Source organism: Piliocolobus tephrosceles, chromosome 16 (genome assembly GCF_002776525.5).
Source record: "Piliocolobus tephrosceles isolate RC106 chromosome 16, ASM277652v3, whole genome shotgun sequence".
Taxonomy (NCBI): domain Eukaryota; kingdom Metazoa; phylum Chordata; class Mammalia; order Primates; family Cercopithecidae; genus Piliocolobus; species Piliocolobus tephrosceles.
The window spans coordinates 18,995,524-19,022,739 of NC_045449.1; the positions used below are offsets into that span (position 1 = coordinate 18,995,524).

Below are 27,216 nucleotides of genomic sequence, written 5' to 3' on the forward strand. Positions count from 1 at the left end.
CCCTGACCTCGTGATCCGCCCGTCTCGGCCTCCCAAAGTGCTGGGATTACAGGCTTGAGCCACCACGCCCGGCTAGAATTTTCTCTTTGTCTTTGATTCTCTGAAGTTTGAATATGATATGCTTAGATGCAGATTTTTTCATCTTCATTCTGCTTGGTGTTTTCTGTTTCCTAGGTTCGTGGTTTGATTCTGTCATTAATTTTGGAAGTTTTTCAGCCATTATTACTGCTTTGAATGTTTCTTCTGCTTTTCTCTCTCATTCTTCTGGTATTCCCATTAAGTATATGTTCCACTCTTACAGTTGGCCCATTGTTCTTAAGAGTCTCATGCTCTGCTGACTGAGCTAGCCAGGCACTGGCTCCATTGTTCTTAGTCTGTTCTTTTTTCTTCTTCTTCTTCTTTTCATTCTTCTTTCTCTTTGCTTTTTAGTTCAGGAAGTTTCAGGAAGATATTGACATATCTTTAATCTCACTGATTCTTTCCTTGGCAAAGTCCAGTCTACTGATGAGCCCATCAAAGGCATTCTTTGTTTCTGTTACCGTGATTTTGATTTTTAGCATTTCTTTTAGACTCTTTTTGAGTTTCCATCTCTCTGTCTATATTACCTATCTGTTCTTGCATGTTGTCCACTTTTTCCGTTACAGCCCTTAGTATATTAATTATCATTACTTTAAATTCCCAGTGTGATATTAATTCCAGTATCTCTGCCATATGTGAGTCTGGTTCTGATGTTTGACTTGCTCTCTCTTTTCAAACTGTATTTTTGCCTTTTAGCATGCCTTTTAATTGAGGCTGAGTATGATATACTTTGTTTAAAAACTGAGTTAAATAGGCCTTTAGTATGAGGTTTTTTGTTTATCTGGCCAGGAGTTAAGCTTTATTTAGTGTTTGCTGTAGCTGTGGGTATCAGAGGCTAAAATTTTCTCTGGTATCCTTGTTTTTGTCTCTCCTGTTGTCTTTGGGTTTCCCTATACATTCCTTAAATTGCATCTGGACCTTGCCTAACTCTGCATTTTCTTCCAACAGCTTTATAATTCTAATTTTAAAAGTGTAAGATGTAGCTCTTACACTTACGTCTGTGGTCCAGTTTGACTTAATTCTTATGGATGATGTGGTGAAGGGATCCAGCTTTATTCTTTTGGATGGGCTATTCCGTGGTCGCAGCACCATTGAAGATTATTCTTTCCCTATTGTGTTGTTTTGCTAGCCTTGTCAAAAATTGGTTGACCATTGATAGGGTTAGGTTTTGTGTCTCCACCCAAATCTTATCTTGAATTGTAATTCCCTTAATTTCCATGTGTCAAGGGACAGACCAGGTGGAGGTAATTGAATCATGGGGGCAGTTTCCCCCATGATGTTCTGGTGATAGTGAGTTCTCATGAGATATGATGGTTTTATAAGGGGGCTCTTCCCCACTTTGCTTGGCATTTCTCCTTCCTGCTGCCTTGTCAAGAAAGTGCCTTGCTTCCCCTTTGCCTTCCACCATAATTGTAGGTTTCCTGAGGCCTCCCCAGCCATGCTTAACTGTGAGTCAATTAAACCTCTTTCCTTTATAAATTTCCCAGTCTCGGGCGTTATTTATAGCAGTAGGAAAACGAACTAATACAACCATAAATATGTTTATTTCTGGTCTCAACTATTTCATTGATACATATGTCAATTCATGCTGGTACCATACTACCTTGATTACTGTAGCTTTGTCTTAGATTTCGAAATCAGGAAATAGGAGTTTTTCTTTTTTGTTCTTTTTCAAGATTGTTTTGGTTATTAGGGGTGTCTTTGAGTTTCCATATGAATTTTGCATGATCTTGTCAGTTTCTGTAGAGAGACTGGCTGGGTTTTTGATAGAGATTGCATTATTAGATCAATTTAGTGAATACGGAAATCTTTCTTAGTCCATTTTGTGCTGCTATAACAGAACAGCTGAGACTACATAATTTATAATGAACAGAAATTTACTTTCTTACCATTCTGTAGGCTGAAAGTCCAAGATCAAGGCACTTACTCTGGTGAGAGTCTTGCTGCTTCGTCACATAGTGGAAGGCAGAAGGGCGGGAGAGGGCTTGTCCTTTAACCTCAAGTCCTTTTATAATGGCATTAATCCATTCATGAGGGCTTTTGGGTCTTGTTTCCTCTTAGTCTGGTCAAAGGTTTGTTAATTTTATTTATCTTTTCAGTAAACCAACTTTCATTTCCTTGATCTTTTGTATTGTTTTCTTAGTTTCAATTTTGTTTATTTGTGCCCTGATTTTTATTATTTCTTTTCTTCTGGTAATTTTAGGTTTGGTTTGCTCTTGCTTTTCTAGTTCTTTAAGATGCATTGTTAGGTTGTTTGAAGATTTCTTCTTTTTTGATGTGTAAGCACTTTTAGCTATAAATTTCCTGCTTACCACTGCTTTCACTGTAATCCCAAAGGTTTGATATGTTGTGTTTCCATTATTATTTGTTTCAATAAATTTTTCAATTTCCTTCTTTCTTCATTGACCCTCTGGTCATTCAGGAGCATATTGTTTAATTTCCATGTATTTATATAGTTTCCAAAATACCTCTTATTAATTTCTAGTTTTATTTCATGGTGGTCAGAGAAGATACTTGATATTATTTCCAAAAAAATTTGTGTGTGTGTGTGTAAATGGGGTATTGCTGGAGTGCAGTGGCATGATCTTGGTGCACTGCAATCTCCACCTCCCAGATTCAAGCGATTCTTGTGCCTCAGCCTCCCTTGTTGCTGGGATTACAGGTGTGTACCACCATGCCTGGCTAATTTTTGTAATTTTTTTTTTTTTTTCTTTTTAGAGAGTCTCACTCTGTTGCCCAGGCTGGAGTACAGTGCTGCAATCTTGGCTCACTGCAACCTCCTCCTGGATCCAAGTGATTCTCCTGCCTCAGCCTCTTGAGTAACTGGAACCACGGGTATGTGCCACCATACCCAGCTTTTTTTGTATTTTTAGTAGAGATGGGGTTTCACCATGTTGGTCAAGCTGGTCTGGAACTCCTGGCCTCATGTGATTTGCCCGCCTCAGCCTCCCAAAGTGCTGGGATTATAGGCTTGAGCCACTGTGCCCACCTACTTTTTGTAATAGTAGAGACAGGATTTTGCCATGTTGGTAAAGCTGGTTTCGAACTCCTGACCTCAAGTGATCTGCCCGCCTCGGCCTCCCACAGTGCTGCAACTACAGGTGTGAGCCACTACACCGGCCATTGTTGTTGTTGTTTAATGTTTGATGACTTGTTTTGTGACCTAACATATGGTCTATCATTGAGAATGATCCATATCCTGAGTGGAATGTATATTCTGCAGCCATTGGGTGAAACGTTCTGTAAATATCAATTAGGACCTATAGTGCAGATTAAGTCTGGTGTTTCTTTGTTGATTTTCTTCTGGATGATCTATCCAAGTGTGAAAGTGGGGCCCTGAAGTTCCCAGCTATTATTGTATTGGGGTCTATCTCTGTCTTTAGCTCTAATAATATTTACTTTGTATATCTGTATGCTCCTGTGTTGGGTGTGTATATATCTACAGTTGTCATATCCTCTTGCTGAATTGACCCCTTTGTCATTATATAATGACCTTTGTCTCTTTTTATGGTTTTTGTCTTGAAATCTATTTTGTCTGATGTAAGTATAGCTACTCCTGCTCTTTTTTAGTTTCCATTGCATGGAATATCCTTTTCCATCCTTTTATTATCAGTCTATGTGTGTCTCTATAGGTGAAGTGTGTTTCTTATAGGCACCAGATAGGTGGGGCTTATTTTTTTAATCCATTCAGCCACTCAATGTCTTTTAACTCATGATTGAAGAGTTTAGTTCACTTATATTCAATGTTTGTATTGGTAACTAAGGACTTAATCCTGCCATTTTGTTATTTGTTTTCTGGTCTTCTTTTTCCTTCCTTCCTTCCTCCCGCCCTTCTTCTTGCTTTTAGTGAAGGTGATTTTCTCTGGTGGTATCACTGAATTTCTTGCTTTCTATTTTTTGTGTATCCAGTATATGTTTTTTTATTTGAGGTTACCATGAGCTTGCAAATACTATCCATTAATTCGATTTAATTTAATTTTTTTTATTTTTGAGATGGAGTTTTGCTGTTGTCACCCAGACTGGAGTGCAATGGCACGATCTTGGCTCACTGCAACCTCTGCCTCCTGGGTTCAAGTGATTATCCTGCCTCAGCCTCCCAAGTAGCTGGGATTACAGGCGCCTGCCACCACACCCGGCAAATTTTTGTGTTTTTAGTAGAGACGGAGTTTCACCATGTTTGCCAGGATAGTCTTAAACTCCTGACCTCAGGTGATTCACCTGTCTTGGCCTCCCAAATTGCTAGGATTACAGGCGTGAGCCACTGCTCCTGGCCCCAATGCATTATTTTAAAGTGATGACAACACTGATTGCATAAACAAGCAATAAGAAAACTAAAAATACTCTAATTTTATCTCCTTGCTTCTTAACTTTTTGTTATTTCTCTCTACATGTTATTATACTGTCTACCTTTTGAAAAGTTGTAGTTATTATTTTTGATCAGGTCATTGTTTAGTCTGTCTACTTAAGGCCAATAACCCTTAGACTTGTCCTTTTGCAGCTATTTTTTAGATCTTGTAGGCTTTCTTCATTCTTTTTCATTTTTTTCTTTTGTTTCCTCTGTATTTTCAAATAGCCTATTTTCATAGCTCACTGATTCTTTCTTCTGCTTGATCAGTTCTGCTATTAAGAGACTCCAGTGCATTCTTCAGTATGTCAATTGCATTTTTCACCTCTGGAATTTTTACTTGATTCTTTTAATTATTTCAATCTGTGTTAGATTTATCTGATAGAATTTTGAATTTCTTCTCTATGTTATCTTAAATTTCCTTGAGTTTTCTCAAAACAGCTATTTTGAATTCTCTGTCTGAAAGTTTATATATCTCTGTTTCTCCATGATTGGTCCCTGGTGCCTTATTTAGTTCACTTGGTAGGTTCATGTTTTCCTGACTGGTCTTGATGTAGATTTTTGTCCATGTCTGGGCATTGACATGTTAGGTATTTACTGTTGTCTTTACAATCTGGGCTTTGCAATCTGTACCCGTCCTTCTTGGGGAGACTTTCCAGGTATTTGACGGGACTTGGGCTCCAAGCCCAATAATGCTGCAGTTCTTGCAGACTTGTAGACTTGGATAAGATCCAGAAGAATTCTGTGGATTACCAGGTAGAGACTTTTGTTCTGTTCCCTAACTTTTTATCAAAAGGTGAGCAACTAATGGCGTGTCTCTTTCTATGCTGAGCTGCTTGGATGTGGGGGTGGGGTGATGCAAACACCCCTGTGGCCACCACCACTGGAACCACCTGGTTCAGACCTGAAGCCAGCACAGCCCTGGGTCTTGCCCAAGGCCCTTTATAACCACTGCCTGGCTACCACCTATGTTCGCTCAAGCCCCAGGACTTAAAATCAGCAGGTGGGGAAACCAGCCAGGTTTGTGTCCTTCCTTTCAGGGCAACAGGTTCCCCAGGCTCCAGGCATGTCCAGAGATGCTTTCTGGGAGTCAGGGATAGGAATTTAAAAACCTTAGAAATCTACCTGGTGTCCTATCCTACTGCAGCGAAGCTGCCACTCAAAACCACAAGACAAAGTCCTTCCCAGTCTTTCCCGCCCTTACCTCAGGCAGAGGAACCTATCCCTGTGGCCATAACCACCACTGGCCCACAAGGAGTTCTGCCAGGCCACCACTGATGTTAACTTAAGGCCCAAGGGCTCTTCAGTCAGCGTGTACTGAGTGCTACTAGGCCTAGGACCACACCCTTCAGGGCAGGTCCAGAAATGTCCAAGCCTAGATTTGGAAACCCCAAGAGCCTGCTTAGTGCTCTATCCCATTGTGATCAAGCTACCCTGAAGCCAGCATGTCTAGAGTTTCACCCAAGGCCCAAGCATGCTCCCTGGGTAGTGGTTATTGCTTACTCAGGGCCTGAGGACTCTTCAGTCAGTAGGTGATGAATCTTGCCAAGACTGGGTCTTTTTTTTTCAAGGCCAGTGAGTTCCCTTCTGGCTCAGGGTGTGTCTAGAAATGTCAACAGGAACTCGGGCCTGGGATGGGGGTCTCATGACTGTGCGGAGTCTGTCCTACTGTGGCTGAGCCTAGTATCCAAGACGCAAGAGAAAGCCCTTTTTACCTTTCTCTCTTGTCCTCAAGCAAAAGGAAGGAGTCACTTTTGTTGCTATGAGCTGCGCTGCCTGGGTTTGGGAGGAGGAATGGCACAAACCCTCACTTAGAAGCCCTGTCTGATGTCTCCCTAGGTCGTGCCCCAATCACTGACTCTAAGCCCAGCACAGAACCAGGATTTGGCTAGGAATTGCATTCCTTGTATCCTAGACTGCCTTTCAAGTTCACTTTGAACCCAGAGCGCTTCAGCTTGTGGTGGCGAGGCTTGCAGAAACTCACATTCTGGCCATTCAGATGGGCACTTTCCCTCTAGCTACAGCTGGTCTAAGTGCTCCCTCTGTGGGTGGATACCAGCTGGGTTCAGCATGGTTTTGTTTTGCGCTGTGACAGGGCAGCACTGAGTTCAATGTGCAGTCCCCAAATTGCTGCACTCTCCCTCCTCCAAGTACACAGATTATTTCTTCACCACACACAGCCACTGCCAGGGAAGTGGCAGAGGGTGGTGCTGGCAATTCAAGACTACCTTTCCTACCCTCTTCAGTGCTGCTTTCAGTGATACGAAGTTAAAACCAGGTACTGTGATTACTCACCTGAGTTTTGGTTCTTATAAAGGTGCTTTATTGTGCGCAAATTTTGGGGGGGGTGTGTTGTACAATTGGTGGAGGCTTCTATTTTGCCATCTTACTCTGGTTTGTAATTTTATGTCTTTGAAAAGAAGCTGAGATAAGAAAAGAAAGCAAGTATGTGTTTATAGTTTGTTATATTAACTTTCTTATTTATCATTTCTGGTTCTCTTGATTTGTTTTTGTTTTTGTGGATTTGATTTACCATCTGGTGTCATTTCCTTACCCTAATACAGTTTTAATCCCATCTGACTCCTTTATGTTGTTATTATCAAATATATTTCTGGCTGGGTGCAGTGGCTTGCTCCTGTAATCCCAACACCGTGGAAGGCTGCAGCAGGAGGATCACTTGAGCTCAGGAGTTGGAGGCTGCAGTGAGCTATGGTCATACCACTGCCCTTCAGCCTGGGTGACAGGTGGAGACCCATTCTCTAAAAAAATAAAAAGTAAGGCCAGGTGCGGGGCCTCACGCCTGTAATCCCAGCAGTTTGAGAGGCCAAGGCGGGTGGATTACAAGGTCAAGAGATAGAGACCATCCTGGCCAACATGATGAAACCCTGGCTCTACTAAAAATACAAAAATCAGCTGGGCGTGGTGGCACACACCTGTAATCCCTGCTACTCGGAAGGCTGAGGCAGGAGAATCAGGAAGCGGAGGTTACAATGAGCCAAGATCTCGCCAGTGCACTCCAGCCTGGCGACAGAGTGAGATTCCATCTCCAAAAAAAAAAATAATAATAATAATTAAATGAACTTTACATTTCTATATGCTATAGACCTGACAATGCAACTGTATACACGTTTTATACAGTTGCTTTTTAAATCAGTTAACAGAAGAACTATACAGTTTGTGTTTTATAATTATCTTTACAGATTGGGATTACTATTTGGAGTTAGTTACTTTTGGTCTGAAGAACTATCCTTTGTCCTTTGTATTTCTTGTAAGACAAGTCTGCTGGCAGTGAATTCTCTCAGCTTTTGTTTATTTGGGAATGTCTTTATTTTGATTTCTTTTTTTTTTTTTTTTTGAGACGAAGTCTCGATCTGTCACCCAGGCTGAGTGCAATGGCACGATCTCGGCTCACTGTAACCTCTGCCTTCTGGGTTCAAGAGATTCTCCTGACTCAGGCTTTTGAGTCAGGCCTATGATTACAGGCACACATCACCACGCCCGGCAATTTTTTGAATTTTTAGTAGAAACAGGGTTTCACCACGTTGGCCAGGCTGGTCTTGAACTTCTGACCTCAGGTGATCCACCCATCTTGGCCTCCCAAAGTGCTAGGGTTACATGCATGAGCCACTACACCCACCCTAGCTTAACATGTTTTTATTCCCAGTTCTTGGCCTTCACTTTTTAGGACTGTCTTCAACATGTATAACTTACAGTTCATGTATTTTAGAAGTATACAAATGTAACTCCAAATGCTAGATTTTGGTGTGAAGAAGATTCACACTTGAGATTACTATAAATTATTTTAATGAAAATACTGTATTATATTTTCTGATTTTAAGAGCAATAAGTACTTTTTGTAAGAAGAGAGAAAAAAAAAAACTGGACTCATGATATAAAAGTCAGTGTCCACCTGCAGTCCCATCTCCCAGATATAAACACTATCAGGGTAACATGACCTTCTGTAAACTTTTTGTTGTAGCTCCAGCAGGAGCCTGTGGTATTGTTCTGGCACCTCCTGCAGGTATAGCAGCAAGTTCCAGGGCTGTCCTCTTCACTGTAGGGTCTCCTCCACACAGTGCAGTGGCCCCCACTTGTACCCACATGCTCCTTCGAACAAGAACAACCTCAGGTAAGGAGCATTTGTTATATTACAGTCTTTGGCTAGTATTTGGAATGTAGTGTTTTGACAAATGACTCAGTGTTGTAACTTAGACAAGTCACTTAATTCTCTGGGCTTCAGTTTCTTTACCAGTGAACTGGAGATTACTATTTTCTTTATCTTAATGGATTATAAGAAGTAAATGAGGCATTATTTGTGGGAAAAAAAACTTTGTAAAGTGCTATATTATATATTAAAATATTGTATGTTCTATATATTACAAAATGACATAGTATAAATATGACTTATTCATGAAGAAGCAAATCAAATATAGTTCTTCTTAGCTTATATATTAAAGGGTTACTTTAGTAGATCCAATAAATTATTTGAAAATTATAGGCTTTTTGTTTGTTTGTTTGTTTGTTTTAAAGAAACTTGTTTTGGCCAGGTGCGGTGGCTCATGCCTGTAATCCCAGCACTTTGGGAGGCTGAGACAGGCAGATCACTTGAGGCCAGGAGTTCGAGACCAGCCTGGCCAACATGGTGAAACCCCATCTCTACTAAAAATATAAAAATTTAGCCAGATGTGGTGGCAGGTGCCTGTAATCCCAGCTACTCAGGAGGCTGAGGCAGGAGAATCGCTTGAACCTGGAAAGTGGAGGTTGCAGTGAGCCGAGATCGTGCCATTGCACTCCAGCCTGGGTAACGAGCAAAACTCTGTCTCAAAAAAAAAGGAAAGAAACTTGTTTTATTTATTTTTTTAAATTTTTTGTACTTTGGGTCTCAATCTTTGCACTTAATCCTATATACAGTTAGAAGGCTAATAGATTTGTTTTATCATTTACAATCTGTAGATAGGTTAATACCAAAAATTAAGAAAGTATTTAGATTGGAGTTGAAATCAATAATTTGACATCTTATCTGTTGTACCATGAGTCAAGTTATCTTATTCTAAATAAGTTGCTAATCAAGATACCAGATTAATAAGCAAAGGACAGGAATAGATAATAAGAGAAAATAGACCTAAAATCATATTTTTAAGACGATTAAAAATCTTGAATAATAAGAAAATACCATTTTAAGAAAGTAACATTTGTATCTGTTAACTCTAACTACATTTTAAAAAGTATAATGTCCAAGACTGGGCATGGTGATTCACGCCTGTAATCCCAGCACTTTGGGAGGCTGAGGCAGGAGGATCACTTGAGGTCAGGAGTTCGAGGCCAGCCTGGGCAACATGGTGAAACCCCGTCTCTACAAAAAAAATACAGAAATTAGCCAGACATGGTGGCATACGCCTATAGTCCCAGCTACTTGTGAGGCTGAGATGAAAGAATTACCTGAGCCTGGGAAATCAAGGCTGCAGTGAGCTGTGATCACGCCACTGCAATCCAGCCTGGGCAACAACAAAACCCTGTCTCAAAAAAAAAAAAGTATCATGTCCAGTGTTATTGAGGTTTAAATAGGATCTATGTGCTTACTCAGGGCTGCGTTAAAGAGTAATACAGCAGTTCTTAGAGCTGTAAAAATATGTATTGATCTATGCTAATTCCATTCCTTCTTATACCACTTCAGAGTGTTTATCACAAAGAAATTATTCAAAAGAAGGAATAACTGCATTTCATTACAGTGCTATTTGTAATATGAATAAAATCAGAAATAGTATAAATAACTCCAGATAAACATTATATATAAACTTAATGAATCACTATGCATCCATTGAGTTTTATAATTATGAGGCCCTGTAGAACAGCAAGGAGAATATGATCTAAATTTGTTTAAAACAGAGTATTAAAAAAACCAGCTGTGATGATGTCTAATATAAAATATATAGACAAGGAATAACAATGAACATGGATAGATAAAAACTATTAATATCCTCAAATAGTACATAGGGGTCAGTGAGTTTCTTTTAACATTTCCTTTATCACCTCAGCAGGTTTATTCAGTACATAAAAGTAGGAGTGGGTGTGAAAGTCCTGACTCTGGACACTGCCATGTATCCTCTGTTTCCTCGTAGTGGGGCCCAGCAACTCGGGGGGCTCTCTGTGTGCCATGAGTGGCCGCGTGTGTGTGGGGTCCCCGCCTGGCCCAGGCTTCGGCTCTTCCCCTCCAGGAGCAGAGGCAGCTCCCAGCCTGAGATACGTGCCTTACGGTGCTTCACCCCCCAGCCTGGAGGGGCTCATCACCTTTGAAGCCCCTGAACTGCCGGAGGAGACGCTGATGGAGGTAGAGAAGATACTATAGTGGTGTGAATGTAATGTTGATTTGGTATGAGAACATTCTAGTGATGACAAGAACAAAATACATTAAATAGTTACTAAATTATGTTCTCTTTAACGTGCCTTTTCTGTTTGAAAAGTATTGCTGATGTCTTTTTAGATTAATGTTGACAGTGACACTCATCCATAATAAGCTTTGGTTTATAGGAAGAAACGCATAGATTCTGTGTTTTTCTTTCTTTTTTTTTTGAGATGGAGTCTCGCTGTGTCGCCCAGGCTGGAGTACAGTGGCGCGATCTTGGCTCGCCACAACCTCTGCCTCCTGGGTTCAAACAGTTCTCCTGCCTCAGTTCCCCGAGTAGCTGGGATTACAGGCACGTGCCACCATGCCCGGCTAATTTTTGTATCTTTAGCAGACATGGGGTTTCACCATGTTGGCCAAGCTGGTCTTGAACTCCTGACCTTGTGGTCCACCTGCCTCTGCCTCCCAAAGTGCTGGGATTACAGGCATGAGCATTCTAGTACATTCCAGTACATGTTCCAGTATATTGAAACATATAGTCCAATATGCTGTCACAGAGCAGAAAGACTTAGAAGTCAATTGACTTATTCTGTCACCAGGAAAATGATTCTCATCTTTCTTTAACCATAATAGAGTGGGAAACCTTTAGGCTTATTTGGGATTTCAGGATGCATTTATAACTAAAAACAAATCTCAAAACAACATTCTAGAATACCCATTTATTTATTTATTTATTTGTTTATTTGAGACAGTCTCTCTCTGTCACCCAGGCTGTAGTGCAGTGGTGCGATCTCAGCTCACTCTAACCTCCACCTCCTGGGATCAAGCCAGTCTCCTGCCTCAGCTTCCTGAGTAGCTGCGACTACAGACACGTGCCACTACAGCGGCTAATTTTTGTATTTTTAGTAGAGATGGGGTTTCGCCATGATGGCCAGGCTGGTCTGAAACTCCTGACCTCAGATGATCCACCTGCCTCAGCCTCCCAAAGTGCTGGGATTACAGGCGTGAGCCACCATACCTGGCCTAGAATACCCATTTTTAAATGACAGCCCTCTGAATGTTGTTATGTCTACCCACACTCCCCTCTTTAACTAACTGAAAAGATCACAGAAATTTAGAGCTTTGGTATTAGTAATCACTGTTAACTGAAAAACCACCAGAAATTAAGTAAAGCAACTCTGAAATTATAAGAAGTCAACAGAATTCACTACAGTATCAAGAAGTGTAATTTAGCACCTATAGTATCCTTAAAATCTTGGTGTCTAACTTGTCATGTTTTTGTCTCATGTATATTGGTTTAATCATTCAGCTTTCTTTTCTTTTTCTGGTAAAAGCACAGCAACCCATCCTGAGAGTTTACTTATATGGGTACTCTGATATATATACACAAACACATGCATATACCTACATTTGGTTTCATTTGTGTTCATTTTCTTACCAGCTTTCTGAAGTTTAAAAATTTCAATCTCCTTTTGTCATTCTGATACTCATAAGTATAGAAAATGTGATCGGTGGCCATGGTTTATGTACAGAAATGAGTATGTACCTATTTTTAATCTGAAATTTTCTAAGACAAATTGACTTTGCTGCAGCGGGAACACACGGACACCTTACGCCATCTGAATGTGATGCTGATGTTCACCGAATGTGTGCTGGACCTGACAGCCGTGAGGGGAGGAAACCCTGAGCTATGCACATCTGCTGTGTCCTTGTACCAGATCCAGGAGAGTGTGGTGGTGGACCAAATCAGTCAGCTGAGCAAAGACTGGGGGTAGGTACCCCCCGTCATTCATTTCCAGACTTTTCATGCTTTCTCTAAACTTGTGTCTAAGTCATAGGTATTGTCATCCACTGAAGATCGTATCTCACTACTAAAAGCTAGGAGTCTCAATTATTTCATTGTACTAGATTTCACTATATGAGCCAAGACCTGGAGATTATACAACCTTAGTGCTGCCTTTCCTTGTAAATTATACTGTTGATAATCACATAAAAATTACATAAATTTTACTATTTATGTAAATAGATTGTATTGATTTTTATCTGAGTGTATCTGTTGTTTTCAAAGTACACACATCTTTATGCCTTGTCCCTCGAGAGTTTACTTGTGCATTAAGAAATTAAGGAGGACTGATCGCAGTGGCTTACGCCTATAATGTAATTCCAGCACTTTGGGAGGATGGGGCAGAAGGATTGCATGAGCCCATGGATTCAAGACCAGCCTGGGCGATATGATGAATCCCTGTCTCTACAAAAAATACAAAAATTAGCCAGGCACGGTGGCACGCCCCTGTGGTCCCAGCTGTTAGTACACGGGAGGCTGAGGTGGAAGGATCCCTTGAGCCCAGGAAGTAGAGGATGCAGTAAGCCAAGATCAAGCCACTACACTTCGGCTTGGAGAACAGAGCAAGACTCTGTCAAAAAAATAAATAAATAAATAAAAATAAATCAAAGAGGATGCTGTCCCTTTATAGAAAGGCAATTTTAATGTTGACCGGTTGTGTAAAGTGCCACGTCTTAGATTAGTTCACTAGATAACCCTCTGCTACTGTCTTTTGGGTGCAGGCGGGTGGAGCAGCTGGTGTTGTACATGAAAGCAGCACAGCTGCTTGCGGCTTCTCTGCATCTTGCCAAAGCCCAGATCAAGTCCGGGAAACTGAGCCCATCCACAGCGGTGAAACAAGGTATGGAAGAAGGCAGCGTGTGACTCCAGGGGTCCTTAAGTTGCTCTTTCCCATCACACCGTGAGAGTGTCTTATGAGTACTCACTGTTACTTTTATTTTTCAAATATTCTTAAAGGGAAAAGATGCTGGGTTATTAACTTTTTGCAGTTTAATTGATATAAATCAGAAGTGCATTATTCTCAATCTTTTCATATTGAAAGAGATAACATATGAAAGAATCCTGTTTCTGGTCTGTTTTTTGAATGATCACTAGTGACACCTTCCCTATATATCAGCAAGAAAGATACATATCACTGTGTCTTTATTTCTGGAGGAAAATTAAAATTAGTTCCCATCTCAATTTTTTTTCAGTTGTCAAAAATCTGAACGAACGATATAAATTCTGCATCACCATGTGCAAGAAACTTACAGAAAAGCTGAATAGATTCTTCTCTGACAAACAGAGGTTTATTGATGAAATCAACAGTGTGACTGCAGAGAAACTCATCTATAATTGTGCTGTGGAAATGGTAACCCTTTCTAAGGTTTAATATTGTATAGTACTACTTATCTTTTAAGTGTTTTTTTAATTGAATATCTATTTGACAGCTATCATTTTAAAAGATAATGTCTCAAGTCCCAAGTATTGTAGATCGCCTTCTACTAAAGAAGTAATTGGATTTAAGCAACTCTTAATGTAATTTATTGAATGTATTTGATGTAATTACGAATCCACATTTGTAAGTTACCACATTTGCTAAAAGTTTATTACAGCTCTTATTAAACATTGTTGGCATTAGGAATGATCTAATCTCTCTCTTCTTTTTTTTTTTTGGAGATGGAGTCACTCTGTCACCCAGGCTGGAGTACAGTGGCACGATTTCAGCTCACTGCAACCTCTGCTTCCCGGGTTCAAGTGATTCTCCTGCCTCAGCTTCCCAAGTAGCTGAGATTACAGGCACCTGCCACCATGCCCAGCTAATTTTTGTATTTTTAGTAGAGATGGGGTTTCGCCATGTTGGCCAGGGTAGTCTCGAACTCCTGGCCTCAGGGGATCCACCCTCCTCAGCCTCCCAAAGTACTGGGATTACAGGCATGCGCCACTGTGCCCGGCCAATCTAATCTTTTTATAGTGTGCATCTAAAAGCCTTAGCAGGATCTGTTCCTGCATTTTCTGTTGTTTAAGAAAGTTAGGTTTGATAAAACTCTTAGAAAAAACACTGCTTTATTAATCCACACAAATTTATGTGCGCAGGTCCCACTTACTGATAATTATTGTAGTGTAGACGCAAAGTAAAACCTCCTTTTCCAATTTTCTGGTTATAATACTGGAAATTTGTTTTCTGCCTCTCTTAGGGAAAAATTGCTCTGAAGTAGAAATAAAAATAGAAGCTGTTGAAAAAGTAGTTAAGTGGGGGAAAATTCATTCGTTAGCCAATTTTTTTTTTTTTTTTTTTGAGATGGAATTTTGTTCTGTCATCCAGGCTGAAGTGCAGCAGCATGATCTTGGCTCACTGCAACCTCTGCTTCCCAGGTTCAAGTGATTCTGCTGCCCCCACCTCCCATGTAGCTGGGATTCTAGGCACCTGCCACCATGCCCATCTAATTTTTGTATTTTTAGTAGAGACGGGATTTTACCGTGTTAGCCAGGCTGGTCTTGAACTCTTGACCTCAAATGTTTCACCTCAAATGATTCACCCGCCTCGGCCTCCCAAAGTGTTGGGATTATAGGCATGAGCCACCGCGCTCGGCGTGCTAATTGTATTTCTAACACATTAACATAATAGATCCCCATTTCCATTTTCCATTTGTCTACTTTGAACTGTGCTGTTATATTCCATGGCCTTATTTTGAAATTTATTAAAATAACCATAGGAAAATAACTTTGGAATATAAATTCTTGACAAAAATAGTATATATCGTATTGCTGTAAACTGTTGAGGTGAATAATACACACTGCATCACTGTATGCTGAATTGAGACCTTATATGATAAATTATTTTTAGAATTTTGCACCAGAAAAATGTCCTCCATAAGGAATTATTATGCTGTTTTTCCTTCTCAGAATAAAAAGATCTATAACTTAATAAATTCCTCCTTTCGTCCTGGCTGCTTAGTGAGCTTAGAGGCATTAACACTTAAGTTATTTTTTTCTTTTTACTTGTCCTGGCTCTGATTTTCTGTATCCATTTTATTTGCTTGTTGTTAGCTACTTGCAATTATTTTTTTGAAGGAGAGAGAATAGGTAGGTACAGTGGCAAGCACCTGTAGTACCAGCTACTCAGGAGGCTGAGACAAGAGGATTGCTTGAGCCCAGGAGTTCAAGATCAGTCTAGGCAACAGAGCAAGACCCCATCTGTATAAGAAGACATTAATACATTTTTAAAATTAAAAACAAAGATACAGCGTATTAACAAGTAAATTTGGATACTGGATTACTGAGAGTTCTGGTATTTAATGATCAAAGAGAAAATCAGAATGTCGATGGGGAAACCCCTGTGAATAATGCTAGCATCCCCTCTTTCTGGAGAGCCCCTTCCCATATTTCCTCACCTAATTCACTTCTGCTGTTGCTTCATGATTCAGCACAAACAGCACCTCCTGGAAGCTTCCCCTAATCATCTTCCTCCATAATATAGGTTAGAGGCGTCCCCTTTGTATTCTGTACCATCCAGTGCTTCCTCCTGTAATACCATGTGTCCCTTGGAATTAGAATTGCATTTTTTGCAGGACTGTATCTCCCTCCAGACTGCGAGCTCTCCTTCATTGTAGGCACAGTGCCTGGCACTTAGTAGGTGCTTAATAAGTATATTTGAATGAATGAATGACAACACCCAAAAAGTATTTGGCTAGAAAAAGAAGCCAATAAAGCCAGTAAGTGACTGTTAGCATCATTTAATTATATTATTGAAACAGAATCTACTTTAATGAAATTTCAGGTTACCCTTGTGTGGAAGTGTGTGTTTAAGATCAATTTATAGTGAAGTCATAAAAGAGCCAGTTTAGAAGGGTTCTAGTATGAAATCTATGAGGCATACCTCTGAATACCAGAAGGCTGTGTTTGAAAGCAGAATGACCTTTTATGAAGTTGCTCTTATGTATTGCTCATCCCAAAGAATCTTTGAATTTTATGCAGTTTTGCAGATTATATCACTTTACCAAAATGTGTTAATTTTAGGTGGATTCCATTTAAAGCTTAAATGCCCAAATGGATTTGTATTTTCCTGGAAAAATTGAGAGAATTGTGTTTTTGTTGACTGGTTCCAGGTTCAGTCTGCAGCCCTTGATGAGATGTTTCAGCAGACCGAAGATATTGTTTATCGCTATCACAAGGCAGCCCTTCTTTTGGAAGGCCTAACTAAGATTCTACAGGACCCTGCAGATATTGAAAATGTACATAAATGTAAGTTGACTTACAAAGTAGTGTATTTACTGACTTCATTTTAATTGTCTACCACAGGCATAGTACAAAGAGCTTGGAGTTTGGAATCCTGCCTGGGTTTGAATCGTGTCTTTCCAGCCTTGAGCAAATCACTGAGCCTTTGTGTGGCCTCAGCTTCTTTTTCATAAAATGGGAGTAGGGCCAGGCACAGTGGCTCACACTTGTAATCCCAGCACTTTGGGAGACCAAGGTGGGCGGATCACTTGAGTTCAGGAGTTTGAGACCAGCCTAGCCAATGTGGCGAAACCCTGTCTCTACTAAAAATACAAAAATTAGCTGGGCATCATGGTGCATACCTGTAAGCCCCACTACTCGAGAGGCTGAGGCAAGAGAATCGCTTGAACCCAGGAGGCAGAGGTTGCAGTGAGCTGAGATCGCGCTTCTGCACTCCAGCGTGGGCGACAGAGCAAGACTCCATCCTAGGTAGGTAGGTAGGTAGGTAGGTAGGTAGGTAGGTAGATACATAGATACATATATAGATATATAGATAAATAAATACATAGCTAGATAGATACATAGATACAGCAGTGCCTGCCTTGCAGGGTTGTTGTGAGGATTATAGGTGATGCATGAAAAGCACTGGTGACTGTGTAATTCATCTTTAGATTTCTACACTGTGTTACTTTGTTGGCAAGTGTTCGTATATGTAGGAGGACTTTATTTTTATTATTAAATGCAACTATTTTAAGCCTCATGGGCTTAGTGACTGAAGAGTCCTGTGAAACTTCTGTGTACTGCAGACTTGGTATAGATAGCAGAGTGGAGATTGATGGGATACCAGGATGTTATTACTTATGTCATACAAGCCCAGTAATCTGGTTTTTTAGGCAGAGGTGGTGGACTGTTTGGAGTGTATGTGGTCACGCTACATTTTGAGTAGCTACAAGAGGATGGCAGTTCTAAGACTATTTGCAGTTTTAAGCAAGCTAGTTATGTAACAAGCTAGCCGACATGCTTACCTAAATTTTACCACTTTGCAGCACTAAGCTAGAAGTCGTATCTAAACTATTACCAAGCAGAAATAAGAAAACATGTTCAGAACTGTTAACTTTGGGGCAAAGATAGATTAGAGATGACAATATAATTAGTGACTTTTTTCACTAGTTCTTCATTTTTGTTATTTTATTTCTAGATAAATGTAGTATTGAAAGAAGACTGTCGGCGCTCTGCCATAGCACCGCAACCGTGTGAGCAGCAGGCTCATCCCATGGACCGGTGGTGGGAACCTGAGGTGATGCCTTTGGGATTACAGCTTGAGTTCTGTCACCCCATCCCCAGGAAACTGTAGCTTCTTACCTGGTGACTACCAAAGAACAAGCAGTGATTTCAAAAAGGAAAAACAATCCAAAAACTACATATTTGTAGGAAATCTGCCTTATTGGAGAAAGTCACCCTTTCCCTTTTTCTTTGTAGAAGCAGGAGCAAGAATGTTTGGCTCCCAGTTTGGACTTGGTGAATAAATGTACCTTAGAACTAGGATAACCGGTACAGTTATTCTTAAAGGTAATTAAAAATGTAACAAAGTGAGTGCTCATCACTAAGTTCATCAGAGCAGTGTGTGAAATTCCATGTGTTTGCTGAGGTGTAAAGGTAAAAGTATTCACCCCTCATCCAGGCAGTTTGATATTTGGAGTAAGTTTGTTTAAATCTGAGCATGTATCTTTAAACAGCTCAGGAAGAAATAGCTTAAGAAGTGAAACATGGATCTTGGAAGAAATTTTGAAATCTTCAATTTGATCCTAATATGGACACATGTTAATCTTCCAAAATCTTTCATATTGCACTAATTTATTAAAACAACTGTGTATTGGATTTTGTAACTTAACTGAGGCACAATGGAGTTGTTTAAAATATTTTACTTGATTGTATACATATACCCTTCCCAGAATTCACATGTAATCTCCGGTGAACTTTTAAGTGGTTAAAACGTATTCATGTGAACCTTTGCAATTTTTTTTTCTTCATCTACACCTACAGATTTTCTCAGTAATGTTTTTGTTAGCTTTTGGTTCCATTTTTTATTGTGCATGCAGAATGTACATTGATGCCTGTGACCTTAGGTTTACTAAAGGCTAGGTTTATTTGGGCAGTATTAGGAAAAAAAATCATGGATCAAGAGATACTCTTGAGGATTTGAATAGGGCCAAAACAAAGTTGGTGACCTAAAGGCTTGTTAGTGATGTGGAGTTCCTACATGAAGTGAGTGGAAAATGAAGTTCGTTTTCTCTTAGGAAAATGGGCAGCTCTCTTCTGCCTAATGTGTATTTTTCATGTTAATCCTGACAGTTCACCAAATAGCTAGTCACGGAGAATGCAGGCAGTTAACTTAATATCCCTCCAGGAATGGTTCCTACGTTGTATATTATTTGATTTCTTTTACTTACCTGCTTGAATACTTGAATAAACCATTCACCAATTTTAATCCTTTTATTTTAATCCTTTTACTTAAAATAATCTGAACTCTTTGACAAATTGCACAGAGCTCTTTGGCATTAATCTAATTTTAATGTACTGATAAAAACAAACATGGTTTTCCTTTACTTTGACAAAGTAATGTAATTTTTACCTTATTTATCTGTATGAAATTCCAGTAGTTAATTTGAACATTTATTTATATGACGTTTGTATTTTTAGGTCTTTAATACAGTGTTTCTACCTCTCATTTGTAACTGCATGCATTATTCTTGAAACTAGGTAAAACTCACTGAATTGTTGTGTAATAGCCTTTTTATTATTGCCTGTACAAATGTATATTAAGGTAAAATAAAACTGACAAAATGTTTCTAGGGTGTAGCTGGGTACATATTAAGTGACTTGTTGAGCCAGGTACTTCCTTAGTGAGTTTAGAGACTTGGCCATGAATATCCTTTGTCCTGCCCCAACATTTAGTTCTCAGCTGCTGTCATGCAGGCTTCCAGGAACATAGACTGTTTTACCTCCCCAACCCTATTTGTTATTAGTGATACTTTATTGTGTATAATATTTTTTATTCACAGTGAAATTTCATTCATGTTCTTTCAGTTATCACCTGTGTTATCTCAGTTGTAGGTTTATTCTATCCTCTCCTCTTCCTCTCCCATTTCTTTTTTAATACAGGATGAAACAGGTTCAGAGAGGGGACGTGATTGGCCTAAAGTCAGGAACTAGGCAAGCCGTCAAGCCATGCTTTGTGACTTTCAAGTTAATTCTTCTTGTTCTTGTATAATAAAGTTCTTGGGGTAGATGGTGTGTGTGAAACAGTGAAGTCTCAACAGCAGAAAAGAACAAACTGTAAATTCATGAATAATGGTTCTGGTTATACTTCCATTATCAAGGCTAATTGTTTTAAGAAATATTGCCTTGAGTATAGCAATAATAAACAAATGCTTTATGTTTCCCTGAGTTATTTTTTAATTTCATATCGTGTTTCATAGAGTGGAAATGTACCAGTTCATACATACATTCATGGGTTGACACCTGTATTCAAGCGATAACCTGGAAAATTGCTGACCAGCTATTACTACTGTAAAGATTTGCTTTAACTGTACCCTCCACTGGACCTGGAGGCCTGTGCTCTAGATAATTGGTCTCCCATAGTCCCTGTCCTCTCCTTCCACTGACAGAAGTAACCAGAGCAACAGTTGTTTTTCCTCGCTGGAGTGGTGAATAGGAGCTGGGAGGAGGGGACTGTTAGGATCAAGCTGCCTCAGTCTCCCCAGTAATAAGGAGGAAATTGAGTTGGACACAGTGGACATGAGGCCTCAAGTGGGTACCCCAAACCCATGCATCTCAGAGTGTCTGAGTCCTCACGCCCCCTTCTGCATGCCGGGAGTGCTCTGTGCAGCCATCCTGTGACTGCTTCAGTTCAGAGAAGGATAGTATCCATCCCTCCCTCCAGCTTGCCTCTCTGCTGAGGCTTTCTCCTCTCTACTCAGCTAGCTATTTGCAACAGCTTCTCTCCTGGCACTTGTCTGGGAATATCAAGTTAAAAATTGTAACACCCAATTTTGATAATTTTAGTTGAGAGAAACAACCTCCAGTGAAGACTGATAAGTAACTTATTGCTCATGTTCCTTTGTCCCCACAAGAGGAATTACCAGGGCAGCAGTTCTCCCCTCACTAGAGTCCCGTCTAGGAGCTTGAGAGGAGGGGATTTTTAGGGCTGGACTGCCTCAGTCTGCACGGTGATAAGGAGAAGTTGAGTTGGACACAGTGGATGTGAGGACCTGGACTTAGATATCTGAAGAATCCTTATTATTTGTTTGTTTGTTTTGAGACGGAGTCTCACCCTATTGCCCAGGCTGGAGGGCAATGGCGCGATCTTGGCTCACTGCAACCTCTGCCTCCTGGGTTCCAGTGATTCTCCTGCCTCAGCCTCCCAAGTAGCTGGGATTACAGGCATGTGCCACCATGCCCAGCTAATTTTTGTATTTTTGGTAGAGATGAGGTTTCACTGTATTAGGCTGGTCTTGAACACCTGCCTCGGCCTCCCGAAGTGCTGGGATTACAGGCATGAACCCCCGTGCCTGGCCAAAATCCTTAATGTTGGTTAAGGATTAACCAACATTAAGGTTAGTACAACATTAAGGTTAGTACAACATTAGTGGTTAGTACATGTTTTGGAGGAGGACTTCACACATTTTAACTATGCTCCCTTGTGTTTTCTGTAGGCAGTCTTAAATTCTTTCTGGAATAAAGCAAGGTTGATCAGTGTTTCTCAAGGAGGATTACTTGGCAGGGAGTAGCTACTGCTCAGAGAACTTGGTATTAAGTGCATTCTGGAAGCATCTGTGCCTGTTTCTAGACACCTCAGACCACTTTCTTCTGAGTTCTAGACCCTTGAATCTGCAGCCAAGCAAGCTCTTGGGTCCCTCCCAAGTCTCATGTTTAGCAGAGCCCTGTGAGAATAATTGTATTGGGGGAGGAGTCAAGATGATACTTCCCTCACGTGCATCAGAGGAAACCACATCAGAAACAATCCACCTAGAAAAACACTGCATACAGGAAAACTGACAACTTGCCCTGAGAAATCATAGCCTTGGTGCAAGAGGTGAAGCCGAACTGATAAAAGATCAAAGTGAACTCAGAGATTAAACTGTACTAGGGAAAGGAGCAGAGGCTGAGATCCTGCTGCCAGTGTGACCTCTCACAGAGTAGCCCAGCAGAGGCTGCGTAGAGATGGCCACAGAGCCAGGACCCAGCCCTGTGGAGGCCCTGGGCACATGTGGTCCCAAGTGAAGCCGTGCCTGTTGCTCTGAACAGGTGGAATCAATCTGTAGGTTTTTCCTCTTTTCACAGAGTGTGCCTCTCCTTAGGTCTGCACTCCCTCTCTGTGCAGGGCGGACGCCCTGGGCTCTGCAGCATGACCTCCTGTCCCAAGACAGTCGTGCTCTTGGACAGTTAGCTTCTATCATTAGGAAGTGCCCACATGAGCTCTTGTTTATTGGAAACTGTGTTCTATACCTCCTTTGGGGTTTCTGCAACTGAATTTGGCAGGTAGCTTAGTGGTCCACTTGGTCTCAAACTCCAGCTCCACCATGTGCAGTTGTGTGTTCTTTGGCAAAGTTCCTCCCCTCCCCCGCATCTGTCAGTGGGGGAAGAGTGCATGTCTCACAGAATTGAAGTGAGAAATAAGTTAATGAATATGAAATTCTTTGCCCAGCCCCTGGCACATGGAAGGGCTCAGCAATACTGTATCCGTTGTACTGGTCATCAGTCTGTGGCTCTTCACTGCTCTTGTTTTGTTTTGGGAGAGGGTGGAGAACAATTTGTTCTGTGTTTGTGTGGGGCAATGCCTGTCTTCAGGGCTCTCTCAAACCATGTGCGTTCTGGCTGGAGCTTCTGAAAGGACACAGTTCTTGCATAGAAGTTCCTTTCTCCAGCTTACCCACCAGGCACTCTAACTTCAGACATCTATGTTGCTCTTTTAAGTCAATTTGGCTGTTGAAGTGGAATGTTTGTGTCAGTCTGATAGTTGTTAATTCATTTGATCCTCATACCAACCCTTACTTGCCTCCTGTTACAGGTGGAAAAATCAAACTTGGAAAGTAATTTCCCCCAAGGAAAAACCCCACAGCTGAATAGTGGTGGGAGCAGGAGGCCACACTGGGCACAGGAGTACCTACCTCCCTACAGGAGCCCCACACTGTCTCACCCTTAGAAAACCCAAATGCACACTCCTTGTCTTTCTAATGCATTCTTTCTGATGTGCAGGAAGAGGGGAAAGAAGGAAGAGCTTTTCCATTTGGTGCTCCAATGTCTCCTGCTGGACCCGTCTTCTGCCTAGTGGAAGGCAGCAAAATTTCAAGAAGCAGGTGAGGTTGAGCAGCTTGGTGCAACCCCATGGGGCCTGGAGTTGGAGCTCAACAACAATGGATTTCAGAGACTACCCTGAAACTCCCAGTAAAAAAGACTTCAGAGACATGTTAATAAACTCAAGCATTCGATCAACCCACTTTTAAGTTTTCCTGTTTGCTTGCTTGTTTTTGCATATGGCAGTGAGATTGAGCAGCAGGGAATTGTTTCAGTGGGAAGTGGGAGGACCCTCAATTCTAGGTGTGCCCAGAGGAACTTCCGCCGCCACAGGCCCTGCCAGCCTCCTGGGACCAGTTCCTTCACTGATGGCAGTAGACATAGCCCATTTCTCCTTTCTCCAGGAACGCTCTTTAGAGGCTGCCCCGCCGAGGCTGCGTGCACTCCCATTCTCACCTCGGCCTGCCCAGCCTAGCGTTCAGTGCCAGTCCCCTTTGGCTTACGCAAGAGGAGGACAGCGTGTAGAACCCCGTCTCCAGCCACCAAGTCCACCCAGTTGCTGCCTTCTCCTACCTTCTGTCTTATTGTTCCCGTCTCAGCCCACATGAGGGCCCTTGTTTACGTTGGCATCCCCACCCGCTACTACAGGGAGAGGCTGGGGAAGAAGATAGTGGCCTGAGTCTGGCTGGATCTCTGGAAGGCCTCTCCCAAGTCTCACGGACAATAAAGTGACTTCCTCTCTAGCACATGGATTCCCTTCAAAAGCAGTGATGGGAAACCTACAGCCAGGGCTTCTGAGGGGCCCTGGCTAGAGGCTATTGCTCCACTCCCTCTGGAAAATTTCAGTGAAGATGAAGGTGAGTTGATACATTTTGGAGCTAAACCAAAGATGGCTGATTTAGGTAGGAATTCTCATAAGGAGCAGAAAGAGTGCAGGCTTTGATATGGAATGCCTTGTGATTGGAAAATGGAGTTAGTAGAAACCCAGAATATTTTGAGCATGAACAGTTTTTTCATAAATCCCTTTTACATTCTGAGAAAGAAAACAGCACCCCCATACACCTGTCTCTTGGGGAGAACTTTTCTACAATATGATGAAAATATGCACAAAAGGTTTGAATATATTTTAAGTGTTTATAAGATGATAAAGATATATCTGTGGGTGTCCAATGGAATTAAGTTTTCCTTCCCTATCTGTAGTGTCTGATGGACCTGGAAAATGGGAATTATTTTAGAGACTTTGTTTGAAGCAGATTCTTGTTCAGTCACCCGGGCTGGAGTGCAGTGGTGCGATCTCAGTTCACTGTGACCTCCGCCTCCCAGGTTCAAGTGATTCTCCTGCCTCAGCCTCCCACGTAGTTGGGATAACAGGCACCCGCCACTACGCCTGGCTAATTTTTTTGTATTTTTAGTAGGAACAGGGTTTCAGCATGTTGGCCAGGCTGGTCTCAAACTTCTGGCATTAGGTGATCCACTGCCTCGGCCTCCCAAAGTGCTGGGATTATAAGAGACATTTAATTTTATATTTCATAATGCTAATATTTTTAACCATGAGCTTACATAATTAATTTTTTTTTTTTTTAAGACAGAGTCTCGCTCTGTTACCCAGGCTGGAGTGCAATGGCACAATCTCGGCTCACTGCAACCTCTGCTTCCTGGGTTCAAGCTATTCTCCCATCTAAGCCTCCCAAGTAACTGGGATTACAAGTGTGTGCCACCACACCTGGCTAATTTTTTTTTTTTTGAGACGGAGTCTTGCTCTGTTGCCCAGGCTGGAGTGCAGTGGCGCGATCTCGGCTCACTGCAAGCTCCGCCTCCCAGGTTCACGCCGTTCTCCTGCCTCAGCCTCCTGAGTAGATGGGACTACAGGCGCCCGCCACCTCGCCTGGCTAATTTTTTTTTTTTGTAATTTTAGTAGAGACGGGGTTTCACTGTGTTAGCCAGGATGGTCTCGACCTCCTGACCTCGTGATCCGCCCTCCTCAGCCTCCCAAAGTGCTGGGATTACAAGCGTGAGCCACTGCGCCCGGCCTACCTGGCTAATTTGTGTGTGTGTGTGTGTGTGTGTGTGTGTGTGTGTGTGTATTTTTCAGACAGTCTCACTTTGTCACCTAGGCTGGAGTGCAGTGGCCTGATCTCGGCTCACTGCAAGCTCCGCCTCCCAGGTTCACGCCGTTCTCCTGCCTCAGCCTCCTGAGTAGATGGGACTACAGGCGCCCGCCACCTCGCCTGGCTAATTTTTTTTTTTTGTAATTTTAGTAGAGACGGGGTTTCACTGTGTTAGCCAGGATGGTCTCGACCTCCTGACCTCGTGATCTGCCCTCCTCAGCCTCCCAAAGTGCTGGGATTACAAGCGTGAGCCACCGCACCTGGCCTACCTGGCTAATTTGTGTGTGTGTGTGCGTGTGTGTGTGTGTGTGTGTGTGTGTTTCAGACAGTCTCACTTTGTCGCCTAGGCTGGAGTGCAGTGGCGTGATCTTGGCTCACTGCAACCTCCGCCTCCCGGGTTCAAATGATTCTCCTGCCTCAGCCTCCTGAGTAGCTGGGATTACAGGTGCCCGCCACCATGCCCAGCTAATTTTTGTATTTTTAGTAGAGACAGAGTTTCACCATGTTGGCCAGGCTGGTCTCGAACACCTGACCTCAGGTGATCCACTCACCTCGGCCTCCCAAAGTGCTAGGATTATAGGCGTGAGCCACTGTGCCCATTCTAATTATGTAATTTTTAGAAACAAGATTTTTTAAGTATAGGAAAACTAAAAGACTAGGAAAGATTTGCAGTAAATCCAACAGATGAAGGGAGGTTAAAGTGGGGGAAAATGTTAGGAGAAAATCCAGAAATTCCCTTTGCTCCTGACAGCCTCATGTCACCAATGGTGAGCAGCAGAGGGGCCAGAAAGGGTAGTGAGTTTGAGAGGCCCTGGTGTCCTGTGGGGTCCTGCCACATGCTCCGGTTGCCTCCTGTGTGTGCTGACACTGACCTGGGTGAGACGCCTCACTCCCTGGGCTTCCCTGTCCTTGTCAGTAAAGCAGAGATAGAAACACAACCTGCCTCTCAGGTTTCCTGTGAGAGTCAAATGAGCTGCCATGGCAGCCCCTGGCTGAGGCTGGCGTGGCCAGCAGCGGGTGGAGCAGAGCAAGGCTGAAAGGACATGGGAGGCCTCAGGACCCACTCTGTTGTTTCTCCTCGTTGGCAGTCACATGCTGCTTCCTCTTTTGTCACATCTGTATTGTGGAGCCATAAACCCTCCTTTCCATGGGACATGTGCTAAAATAACATTTCTTAGAAAAGTTGATCTCAAGAATATACCGTTAACTCAGTAACAAAGGAGCCAGCAGTGTGACAAATGTTAATTCAAAACGGACATGAAAACTGAGGTCTGTTTTGGAAACAGGATGCTTATTATGTAAGTATTTTGTAAAAATAAGTTGCTTATTGGTAAAGGTCACAGTTTCCTTTTACTTCTATGGTCATAGAAACATTATAAGCGTTACACAGGAAGTCTGGGGCAGGATGGTCCAAGATACCAGGTATGTAGACCAGGGGTTGGCAAGCTTTTCTTGTACAGAAAAATGCAAATATTTTAGGTTTTGAAGACTATATGGTCTCTGTCACAACTGCAGGAGTCCCACCGTATTCATGAGGTTATGCTCCAAGACCCCCCAGTGGACATCTGAAACCTTGGAAAGTGCCAAACCATGTATCTATGCTGTTTTTCCCTATACAATCACATAGTATAGGGTGGATCACATATGCGGCATGGACACGCTAGACAAAAGGAATGATTTGTGTCCCAAGTGGGATGGCAGGAGACTACATCACACTGCTCAGAATGGTGTGTAACTTAAAACTTAGGAATTGTTTATTTCTGGAATTTTCCATTGTTTTTTTTTTTTTCTTTCTCCTCCCCTCCCCTCCTCTTTCTTTCTTTCTCTCTCTCTACAGTCTCTGTCACTGGAGTACAGTGGCGTGATCTTGACTCACTGCAACTTCTGCCTCCTGAGTTCAAGCAATTCTTCTGCCTCAGCCTCCCCATTAGCTGGGATTACAGGCCTTGTGCCACCACGCCCAGCTAATTTTTGCATTTTTATTAGAGATGGGGTTTCGCCATGT

At 41.9% G+C, this 27,216-nt stretch overlaps 1 protein-coding gene across 4 annotated transcripts in view; it reads left to right on the forward strand.

Annotated features, from left to right (window-relative positions):
• Window positions 1-23,305, forward strand: part of ULK2 (unc-51 like autophagy activating kinase 2) — a 55,727-nt gene extending 32,422 nt beyond the window's left edge. For 3 of the 4 annotated variants that reach the window (XM_026448170.2, XM_026448173.1, XM_026448172.2), the window contains 7 exons: window positions 8,403-8,552; window positions 10,543-10,751; window positions 12,359-12,537; window positions 13,332-13,450; window positions 13,803-13,960; window positions 16,698-16,833; window positions 18,005-20,253. In XM_026448170.2, the coding sequence (XP_026303955.1) occupies window positions 8,403-8,552; window positions 10,543-10,751; window positions 12,359-12,537; window positions 13,332-13,450; window positions 13,803-13,960; window positions 16,698-16,833; window positions 18,005-18,063 (1,010 nt within the window). In that variant the 3' untranslated portion in view covers window positions 18,064-20,253. Of the gene's footprint in view, window positions 1-8,402; window positions 8,553-10,542; window positions 10,752-12,358; window positions 12,538-13,331; window positions 13,451-13,802; window positions 13,961-16,697; window positions 16,834-18,004; window positions 20,254-23,064 lie in introns of those variants that run through there. The other variant, XM_026448171.1, reaches the window with a different exon arrangement.
• The last annotated feature ends 3,911 nt before the right edge of the window (window positions 23,306-27,216 follow it).